At 35.1% G+C, this 11,185-nt stretch overlaps 2 protein-coding genes across 7 annotated transcripts in view; one reads left to right on the forward strand and one right to left on the reverse strand.

The window, feature by feature from the left end:
* The first annotated feature begins 437 nt into the window (after positions 1 to 437).
* Positions 438 to 10,419, forward strand: mfsd8 (major facilitator superfamily domain containing 8). Of its 5 annotated transcripts, XM_016545082.1 has the most exons (15): positions 438 to 512; positions 630 to 706; positions 1,151 to 1,185; positions 2,811 to 2,883; positions 3,281 to 3,354; positions 3,754 to 3,797; positions 4,775 to 5,015; positions 5,673 to 5,786; positions 5,949 to 6,093; positions 6,256 to 6,314; positions 6,429 to 6,537; positions 6,620 to 6,754; positions 7,077 to 7,180; positions 7,906 to 8,132; positions 8,238 to 9,280. In XM_016545082.1, the coding sequence occupies exons 4-15, from the start codon at positions 2,828 to 2,830 to the stop codon at positions 8,436 to 8,438; spliced, it is 1,509 nt and encodes a 502-aa protein (XP_016400568.1). In that variant the 5' UTR covers positions 438 to 512; positions 630 to 706; positions 1,151 to 1,185; positions 2,811 to 2,827; the 3' UTR covers positions 8,439 to 9,280. The 5 variants fall into 5 exon arrangements, 4 of the variants coding, with proteins under 4 accessions (XP_016400568.1, XP_016400570.1, XP_016400569.1 ...); XM_016545084.1 differs by lacking the exon at positions 2,811 to 2,883 and having other exon boundaries at positions 439 to 512; XR_001638996.1 differs by lacking the exons at positions 438 to 512; positions 630 to 706; positions 1,151 to 1,185 and adding exons at positions 9,780 to 9,859; positions 10,346 to 10,419 and having other exon boundaries at positions 2,513 to 2,883; positions 8,238 to 8,459.
* Positions 9,482 to 11,185, reverse strand: part of zcchc4 (zinc finger, CCHC domain containing 4) — a 13,750-nt gene continuing 12,046 nt past the window's right edge. Inside the window, exons 10-13 of one of the 2 annotated variants that reach the window (XM_016545079.1) lie at positions 10,678 to 10,753; positions 10,554 to 10,605; positions 10,327 to 10,459; positions 9,482 to 9,844 (exon numbers count right to left, since the gene is read on the reverse strand). In XM_016545079.1, the coding sequence (XP_016400565.1) occupies positions 9,751 to 9,844; positions 10,327 to 10,459; positions 10,554 to 10,605; positions 10,678 to 10,753 (355 nt within the window). In that variant the 3' untranslated portion in view covers positions 9,482 to 9,750. Of the gene's footprint in view, positions 9,845 to 10,326; positions 10,460 to 10,553; positions 10,754 to 11,185 lie in introns of both variants that reach the window. The other variant, XM_016545078.1, reaches the window with a different exon arrangement.

An 11,185-nucleotide genomic window follows, 5' to 3' on the forward strand; every position in this document is an offset into this window, starting at 1 on the left:
ATAAAATAAAAACTAAAATAAAAAAATTCATTTATCTATTATAAAATGTATGTAGTTTCGCTTTGCTGTTTCCTTATAAAAGTCCAGAAATTGGTCAAGTTTTTCGTCAGGTGTCTTTTTTAATTATATGATGTCATTACGTTGCTGTCTTGCCGCCAGCCAATCGCTGCATTGCTGATCGTGGTTTCGAGTATCGATACATAGCCCCTTTTAAACCAACCCATGAACGCGCAATTATCTCAGATAACTCAATCCAGCCATACTAATCATCGACAACAGGTGCGTTCGAAGAACCGAATTAGCCAGATCCTGATTAGCGCGATGATATCATCTTGGATGTGACATTTCATCTCGGATGTAATAAGCGACGTACGAAGAACGGGCCCCTGACCTATAGAATTGGGCAAACAGACTGTCAACACAGTGGTATAACCAATCAAATCCTCTCTTTTAGCCGAGAGGGCGGGACATTTAGTGGAACGTGAAATTTATTGCCGCTGCTCACTAAAACGGTATATGTTCTTCATTGTTTTTGCACACAATTTATATTATCCGTCTTTGTGAATATGTTAATTGCATATTTGCTGTTATAATGACCATATCTTACCAAACGATTTTGCTTCTTTTAGACCCCAATAAAACCGATTGTGTCCAAAATGGAGCACAGGGTACAACGGAAAGAAACAACACCGATGTTCATGACAAGGTTTGTTGTTGTGACATTATTCATTTTCGTTTGTTACGCTGGGTGGCGCTGATGGTGCACAACAAATACATAATGCCAACAACCACTACAATTAGCCTATTGTTACTACTGTAAATCCATAGTAAATTAATATGAAATCTCAATTAAACCGTCGTAGAAGCCTTCACAATCTTTTCAAAATCCAAATCCATTTTTATTACATTTGTGACTAATACTAAGTTACCACAATTCTATTGTAGTAACAATTAACTTATATGGTGTTCTGATGGAACCTATGATTGCCATGATACATTTTTCCAAGTTCAAGATACAAGCTCACAAGTTCAAGCTTATCTTATTTTTAAATAATAAAAATGAAATAAGATGAAATAAAATTTCATGACAGTGATGCCACTGCTGTAGCAAGACTGTTTACCACTGAGTTTGTTCCTTTGCTTGGTTTAGACTTGGGTCACAGCTGAGAAAGCCACTTCACACAAGTAAGTAGATCCACGGGATAAAAAGCAAACTGTGTCGTTGTTTCGTCTGCATGGTTCATCCTTATGTCACTGACAGAAATGCTGCTGCTGCTCTCACACCTATTCACATCATCACCATCTTCACATTTGTCTTCAGTTCCCTGAAGTGTGACCTCCCTTCACTTTATATATATATATAATTATTATATTATATTATGGACTCTCAAGATGTTATTGTTTGTTTTTGCAAAGTGAGTAATATGTCATCTCGCACATCATTAAAACAACAATTATGATATTACAGTAGAAAACTTTTTCCATTCCACGCTTCAGTGCATCTCATATTGTCGTTTAATATTGCACACTTTTACAACACGAAGCCAGCAGAAAAAACAATCCGCACACGGTCAAATGCTTTTACAACACAAAATGGGTTGCGATTAAACATGCTGGTCGGCGTTGACTTCACAGAACAAATGCCTTTCTTTCCATTTCTTCTGAAGTACAGTATCCGCCTTTCCAGGTTAACTTTCTTCTTTTGGACATGTTTAAAATCACAACCCAGCAAGCAATTTTGCGTTTAAAAGACGTCTATTAGACGAGCCTAACTTGCCACACAAGCATCAATGCAGCTAACATCACTTATGTTTCGCTTTAAATTAAAAATAAAATATTGTAGCGAATTATGTAAATTTCAATATAATGTTTTATTTATTTTATATTATCGTTCAAATCATAACGTGGGCGGGATTGTTTGGCCGTATTCGGGCTGTGTGTTTGACACCCCTGCTTTTGAGATTCCAGATGCTCCTATTCAGTCCTGTTCAGCTTGTTCACAATTTCTATTCCTAAAATGTTGTCAATTATTTGTCTATCAACTGTCACTATCACAAAAATGTTTATTCATCCTGCTCTTGACATTTTATTCACCACTTGGTCAACATGCACATGTTATTGTCATTAATCCAGTGGCAGATTGTAATGTTTAATTATAGAACTGTACTGATTGCATTGGTTGATATCTTGTCAAACATACATATTTCACCAACACTACAGCAGGTTGGGAAACTGGTGAGCATGATCTTGAATCAAATCTGACTTTTCCTTGGAAAATTATTAGTTTTACCATCATAGGTGGGATGTGTGGTGCTATCTATCTATCTATCTATCTATATCTATCTCTCTCTCTCTCTCTCTCTCTCTCTCTCTCTCTATATATATATATATATATATATATATAAACTAATATGCATTTAATACACTGAAAATGAAAATATTAAATACAATAATCAAAAGAAAAGAAAAGGGACTTTTGGGACCTATATTTTGAAATCTGGATGTCGCGGTTGTATTCTGTTTCTCACTGCTCACGTGTGACAACGTTCAGATGATTGAAGTTTGCGCTGAATCAACAACACCAATGGACTTTAGACTGCGCGTGAAATAACGCCGACTTACTCTTAACACTACTGTGCCTATAACTGCTAAAATGGGAATATTATACAAAGACCTGAATGCGATTTCGAGATATCTGTTGTGCAAATCTAGACAGTTTTCAGTCAAGTTAACTTGATTATAAAGAGCATGTCAATGTAAAGAGCTGACCTTCAATGAACTGAGTCGTGTCGTTGTTTCTTTTTCGCAAGCTGCTTAATCACTAATAATGTCTCTTGTGGAGTCTGACGAAAACACTCCGCTTCTCAGAGGCGATATTACAAGGTAAGTTTTGATAATTGCATTTGCAATGACGCAGTCTGGCAGGGCTGATGTTGTTTTCTGTTTTGAAATGTCTGAATTGAAAATATTTAGCTCGAGCAATCTAACAATGTTCCCTGTGGGTTATGTCACAAGGGCATTTCTGTCACTAATGCACAACATGATTAGTTAAAAATAGATGAAGTCATGCCAGTGTGAATGTTTAGGTGTGAAACAGAGTGAAGTGAAGATATGAATGTTATATCATTCATGAGCTCCTGTCATAATACACGACACATAACATGCATAATGCATGAAATCATTGTGAAATAAATAGGCTTAAGTGTATACCTATTAAGTGTAAACAAGCAAGAGCTATGATTGTTATTTATATATCCATGAATGTCTTTTCCTCTGTAAGTGGTGGGGATGCAGACAGAAGCCGCTGGAGGTCCATCAGGGTCATGTACTTCACCATGTTCCTTAGCAGCGTTGGTAAGAAACATGTTCTTACTCTCTCACACCCATATTCCTGCTTTGACTGTGTTACTGATCAGATTACAATAAACACTGCTGTGCAGATGTATTGTGCTGTCTGGTTCAGTGAACAAGCATGCATCCAACATGCATTCATTTCAAAGCTGAAAAGCTGCTGTAACCTGCAAGATGTTTGTGCAATATCAGGACACGCTGTGTTTAATTGTACACTGTGCAGTGTAATTCAACATTTTATGCCTTTAAACCTCATAAAAAATAGTAAAACAAGAGGGAATCTCTCTGTACAGCTGTTGCAATTACAATAGATAGATAAATTAATGTTAGTTGCATTGTTTGTATAGTATAAAGTCCATGCGTGTAATATGTATCACTGATTGCATTGTTTTTTTTTCTTAGGTTTTACGATTGTCATTACTTCCATATGGCCCTATCTGAAGAAAGTAAGTGTATTTGCATTTACACACACTATATTACATAATACTTAGGCTATACATTTTGTAAGTTGATGCATTTCTTGGGAATCAAACTCGGGACCTTGGTGTTTCACAGCATCACGTTCTACTGCTTGATTTACAGAAACTAAGTGTATTCTATGCAGCTGAGGTTTGAGTGAAGTGAATGTTCATTAGTATGGCAGTTCTATAAATTCTGTGCAGAGTATGATTCCCTGAGATAAGCTTGATGTACAAACTGGAAGTGAAAGAGAGAAGTTGGTATATGTGCGTTTCATTTCTAAGAAAGTGTACCAAAGATTCCTAAATGCATCAGCTGAAACCTGTTGAATTTTTAGATTGTGATTTTCCCCTGAGAATGTTAAATGTTGTCTAAAATCTGTAGAGGTTTCAATTCTGTGAATGAATATATATATATATATATACAGGTGCATCTAAAAAATTTAGAATATCTTTTTTTGGTAACGTATTTCAAACAGTGAAACTTTCATATATTCTAGATTCGTTACATGTAAAGTAAAACATTTCAAACGTTTTTTTTTAATTTTTTTAATTTTGATGATTAGAGCTTACAGCTCATGAAAATCAAAAATACAGTATCTCAAAATATTAGAATGTTTCCTAAGATACTAATATATTAATATATATATTAGGATCTATATATTCCTAATTTATATATAAATAAGACCTGAGATCCGCTTTTTAAATGTGTCCTTTGTCTAGAGACTATGCTTAAGTGTGTGCAGTTAGAGTTAGGATTATTCAGGGCACTACACATACATTTTTAATACATTCCAAATGTTATTTTGTTTTATTTAAATTTATTTAAAAAATAGTTTATTAAAAAATAAGTTTTTTCGCGATTGCTCGGTTGACTGAAGCCAGTTGCACAGTAATTTTTCAAGCCTTGTTAGTCTGTGACTGTCTTGTAAATCCATCAGTCATGCTCTATATTTCTTTTTTAGATTGATGAAAGTGCAGATGCCAGTTTCTTGGGATGGGTGGTTGCTGCATATAGTTTGGGTCAGATGGTGGCCTCACCCCTCTTTGGACTGTGGTCCAATCACAGGCCTCGACGAGAGCCTCTAATCTGCTCTATATTCATCAATGTCTCTGCTAACATTTACTACGCCTATGTCTACCTACCTCCCTCACACAAAACAATTCACATGCTTTTGGCTCGTACATTTGTGGGCATTGGAGCAGGTAAACTTATATACACATATCTCACACATACATTATTTTAGAGAAAGAAATTAATACTTTCCTTCAGCGAGGATGCATTAAATTGATCAAAAGTGACAGTAAAGACATTTTATAATGTTACAAAAATCAATTTCAAATAATTGCTGTTCTTTTGACCTTTAAAAACTTTAAAGAATCCTGAAATCTTGTATTAGGGTTTCCACAAAATAAATCGGCATATTAAAATGATTTCTGAAGGACCATGTCGGCTTTGCTATAACAGGAATAAATGACATTTTAAAATATATACTATAGAAAACAGTTATTCTACATTTTAATACTATTTTACAATGTTACAATTTTTTTACTGTATTTTTGATCAAATAACTGCAGCCTGGGTGAGCAGAAGAGACTTCTTTAAAAAAAAAAATCTTACGACCTCAAACTTTTTTTTTTTTTTTTTTTAAAGATATATACTTTAAATAAGAAAATACTACTATAATTAGCTATCCAATATTATTTAAAATTCTAAAACGTCTATTTTACAAAAAACTTCAGCAAATGCTGATGCAATTATTATTTTATTTATTCATTTAATTATTATTCTAACAGTTATTATCAAGCACAAGGTAAAGTATTTTATTTATGTGCATTAAGGTCCTTTACCCTGTCCCGTAGGTAATGTAGCAGTTGTGAGGTCCTATGTGGCTGGTGCCACTTCCCTGAAGGAAAGAACCAGTGCAATGGCAAACATGAGTGCCTGTCAAGCTCTCGGCTTCATACTTGGCCCAGGTTTGTGTGAAGGCAATAAAAGCATGTTAGTTGAAGAATGCATCTGAACTGAAAATGGTCTGCAAGAACAGTAATTGTTCCCAACTTAGTTTGATAGTGTCTTTTTAATAATTTAATAGGGCTCATTAACTTTAAAAGATGTTGATTGCGTTAATTTCTCAGCCCTGCAGGCTGCTTTGTCATTCATTGGAGAGACTGGCGTCAGTGTGAATGTCATCCAGCTTCAGGTTAATATGTACACTGCTCCAGCGCTGTTGGCAGCCTGCTTGGGGATCATTAACATTCTGCTGGTTATATTAGTCTTGAGGTAATGATTTAACCTCTGTGTTTTATAGCATTTGGCAATAGTTGTATGATACCATATAAATGCATAGACATTTGAGTGTTTTATTTCAGGTTTGACCTTACATTATTTGACTGTACTTAAATTAAGCAATGCATAGAATTGAAAATGTTTTACATTATTTAGGGAGCACTGTGTGGATGACCATGGAAATCATATCCGTGCAATTAACTACACCTCAGAAGGTAAGATATTTATTTTATGGTTTAAATACTTTAGCAGTGTACCGTTGCATTATAGTGGTGTCACTGTACAGTATATAGTCTATTTTACACAGTGCTTTGTCTTTCTGCCTTTAGAGCAAGTAGATGTGGCTCCTGAGACAGAAGGTGATATTGACCAGATCGCAGTGTTTGCATCGAATGTCCTTTTCTTTGTCATTCTCTTCATTTTTGCTGTGTTTGAAACGTAAGTGGTTATACTTCAATCTAGACTCATTTTTAAAGGCTCATTTAATTAGTGCATATTCATGTGTAATTTTTCCCTTCAGTATATCTACTCCTCTATCAATGGACATGTTTGCATGGACAAGGAAAGAAGCTGTTTTGTACAATGGTATCATATTGGCTGCCATTGGCTTTGAGTCCATCCTCGTGTTTGTGGTGGTAAAAGTGGTCTCAGCACGGTAAAAAATGTTTAAGATTTTTTTCCCCAGTAATTGCTCTTTTTCTATTGCAATATCTCATGTATTTGAAATGTTTTGAAGAACCTTGAACATTTAGACCTGTTGTTTACTTCAGTTTGACACATCTCAAGCTTATGGTGCCATAAAACCTCAAGAAGTCATTTTAGGAAATCTTTGTGTTGGTTGCATTTTTTTCTGCTGTACCCAACACATATAATGGATGTTAGCAGTTTTTGAAAACATGACTTCCTCATTGCTCTTACAGGCTGACTGATCAGATCTCAGATAAAATCAGTTCTTTTTTTGGTTGTGTTTTTTTCAGGGTAGGAGATCGGCCACTGCTACTTGGAGGCTTGATTCTCATATTTGCGGGTTTTTTTATCTTGTTGCCATGGGGAAATCAATATCCTAAAATACAGTGGGCAGGTAAGGTATCTAAATAACTCAGCAAAGCTGGTTTTATTATTAAAATAGCAATATACTCTACTTTTGAAAAAGGGTTTTAAAGAAATAATTTTTATTCCGCAAGGATGCATTTAATTGATCAAAAGTGACGGTAAAATTACACTTTATTTTACAGTGTCCTTGTTACATGTTATATTTACTTGCTGCAGTAATAACAGTAAATTATGCATGATAACATGCAACTAAACCTAAACCAAACCCTATTCCTAAACCTAACCACCACCATGTTTTTTTAATAATATTACTCAGTACTTCAGTGTTTAGTAACACTGTAACTAAGGCACCTTAAAATAAAGTGTAACCAAGATTTCGATTTCAATTAAATGCTTATTAATGCTTTTCCTTTATCCCGGTTTCTGCAAAAATATCAAGCAGCATGAATGTTTTCAACATTGATAATGAGAACTCTTTCTTGAGCACCAAATCAGCATATTAAAAAGATCTTGTGACACTGAAGACTGGAGTAATGGCTGCTGAAAATTCAGCTTTGCTATCATAAGGATAAATGTCATTTTAAAATATATTCAAATAGAAAAGTTATTTTAAACGATTGCATTTAATAAATGCATCTTCGGTGAGCATAGGAAACTCTTCTAAAAGCAAAACCCCACACTTTTGAAAGCTAATGTACAGTATATTACAATTGAAATGTGTGTATATTAAACAAATATTATCCCCATTAACAGACATTCAGAATAACACTATGCCAGCAATACGACTGGCACCCACTCCACCCTCAAACACTTCTCTGGAGCCCACTGGATGCCCATACGAACAGGCCTGGTGCTTGTTTACCCCTGTAATTCACCTGGCACAGTACATTACCTCTGACATCCTGATTGGAGTGGGTTATCCCACATGCAACGTAATGTCCTACACTTTATACTCAAAGATACTAGGCCCCAAACCACAGGTAAAACACTTTTCTTTTGAAATTTCCCATCTCCAATTAAAGTAACACAATGATTTCTTAAAATTAATGCTATTTATTCTCTTCCCCAATTGTGTGCGAACTCAGGGGGTTTACATGGGCTGGCTGACAGCATCAGGAAGTGGTGCGCGGACCCTCGGGCCTGTGTTTGTCTCTCACGTCTACACCATCCTGGGACCCCGATGGGCCTTCACTGTCATATGTGGCATAGTACTAGCTGCAATCGTTCTCCTCAGTGCTATGTACAAACGACTTGTCGCCTTCTCCATACGCCACGGAAGGATATAAGACGAATGTCATGACTGACAGGTGCCTCCACCAACTACTAAAGGACAGTTTACAGAAGTGGGCCTGACTTAAAGATGGAAAACTTTATGAATGTTTTTTTTTTTATAGATAACTGTATAAATTGTGGAGCTTTTCAAGCATAATCATGATTCTGAAGAGGCTTAAGTAGTTGTAAATGTAAATATCTTTATATCTTCTATATGTTGAACTACAATTTTCCTCGTTAACTAAACTGTGAATTTAACCACTATTGTAGCAGCATGACATGGATTGACACCATATAAAATCGAACAGTGGCAGACTCTAAAAAGTCCCATGTTAACCGCAGTATTAATGCTTGGCAGCTCAATGGGTTACGAAGCATCGCAGATTATGAGGCATTATGGATTATGATTGTTTCGGTTTTAGTAATCTATTTTAATAACTTGAATTTCTGGCATTGTAAAGCATTAATAACTATGTCAGGTGATTTATTTAAATCTGCATTAATGGGACAGGCTTGAAACCGATGTTGAAAGTTTCTTTCTTTTTAATAACACTAAGCTTAAAACTAGGTGCTGAGCATCACTTGACTTTGGCTGCATCCATAATCACAGGTGATTATCAACTACAAGACTACTGTATTTTAAATTCATGCCAAATGCTTTTGTTTTGTTTGCGTTAAAGCACATAAATTCAAAAGCCCAGAATTTCTTGAGAACTGGCAATAAATTGTTCCTTTAATGTTTTTAAAAAAAGTGAAGTATGACATGCTTTCCAGCTGCTTTGTTCCCGTTTCTACATTAAAAATGATATATTTAACAAGAAATCTGTGTCATTTTTTAAAAATACTAAAATGGGTTACACTTTATTTTGATAGTCCACTTTAGACATTATACTAACTATAAGTAACTTTGCAACTACATGTCAACTAATTCTCATTAATTTGCAACTACATGTCTGCTAGCTCTGTCAAAAGTGTTACCCAAAAATGACATCCATTCCAGTAATACAGTAGTTGTATTCAAAGATTTTATCCACAGATCATCACAGTTTGAGCCACATAAGCTGGAACAAAGCTTCTTTGAAACGTTACTCCATACCAAGGATGAGGTTTGTTCACACAACGTGTCAATTGTACTGAGAAAGTTGTAGTGTAGGATGAGCTTGTGACAAAAACAGGATGCAAGAAGACAACTATGGCTGTACATACACAACAACCTTCTTGTATAGATGTAGGTTTAACACCAGTTAGATGTTTCAAACTTTGTGATCATGATGCAATTTTCAGCCGCCACAAACCCATCCTGTAATGCACTGTGTGTGCACGAGATCATGTAACTCTTCTTCTCTTGTTCTTAGTTGTGGATTTGCCAGCAATGTGTTTTAACAATCCTGGAGCGCCACGGCCACCTGGCACAATCATTCTGTTGGCAAAATGTGTAAGAGAATTATATTAATATTAAATAGACTTGAAAAAACAGTTTGTATGAGTGCAGAAACCAACATATTAAGTGTTATTCCTGTAGAAACATGTTACTACAGTATTGTCGGTATAGCATCTTGACTGATTATTCTGAAAAACTGTTACAGTGTTTATTAATATTTTGAATTTAAAATTTTTTTTTTTTTTACAATTCAGAATATTTTTGATTTTTAGTTAAAGTTTTAGTAATTTTGTGTTTTTGTCATTTGTATTATTTTATTTATTTTTTAGGTCCTTAATGTCAATATAGTTTTAAATTTAGTTACTTTAGTACATTAATTTAAACTAAAAGTAAGAAATGCTGCCTTGGGAACTAAGTAATTAAAAAGATATATATTTTATTTCAGTAACCGTTTATTTCAATTCAAGTAACTTTTTTGTTGTTGTTTTAAGTGAACTATAATAACCCTGGTTTATACTCACCGTTTATTGTGTTTCTTAGGACAAGCTCTAAGTTTGTGTTTTTGGCTGCCACAGTTGAAACAGCCAGTTTGGCTCTGACCACAAGGGTGATCAGGGAGAGCACAGTGACCACATGAGGAACAATGACGCCACGCTGGAGAGAGAATAAGAGCAGAAAGAAAGTGGTAAGAGAGCGAGAAATAAACACATTAGGAAACATCAGTTTAAATGAATTCAAATCTACTTACAAGGCTTCACACACCTTCCACATTCATCACAGTGCCTCCATTCTCGCCCATCCTGTGAGATAAATAGGTAAACGTCAGTTAATCTACTCCTATTCCATACACTGAATAAGAAATAAGCATTCACCTTAGATGGGCACGTGTCACACTTTGGGCAGTGTTTGTTTCCTGCTGACACATACCTCTCACAAACACTGCAAAATCTGAGAAAGATCGGGAAAAAAAAAAAAAAATAGTTGTAAATGTTAAACCACCTTAAAGCAGTTTATAACAGCATTTGTAACTAATTATATAAAAAAATCTAATGATTAAGTGCATGTTTAATCCTATGCAATCAAAATCTGCATTTTTTTAAAGGGGTCATATGATGCGATTTCAAGTTTTACTTTCTCTTTGGAGTGTTACAAGCTGTTCGTGAATAGATAAGATCCCTAAAGTTGCAAAGACTAAAGTCTCAAACCCAAAGAGATATTCTTTATAAAAGTTTAGACTGGTTCATGCCTACCTAAAACGTCTCGTTAAAACACGCCCCCACATATCTACGTCACGATGTGGGAAGATTTGCATAATGCCGCCCAAATATTCACGCAAAGAAAGAAGGAGTAACTTTATTGTTGCTGCCACCGCCGCCACCA

This window comes from Sinocyclocheilus rhinocerous, unplaced genomic scaffold (genome assembly GCF_001515625.1).
Source record: "Sinocyclocheilus rhinocerous isolate Xijiao unplaced genomic scaffold, SAMN03320098_v1.1 scaffold2385, whole genome shotgun sequence".
NCBI lineage: Eukaryota > Metazoa > Chordata > Actinopteri > Cypriniformes > Cyprinidae > Sinocyclocheilus > Sinocyclocheilus rhinocerous.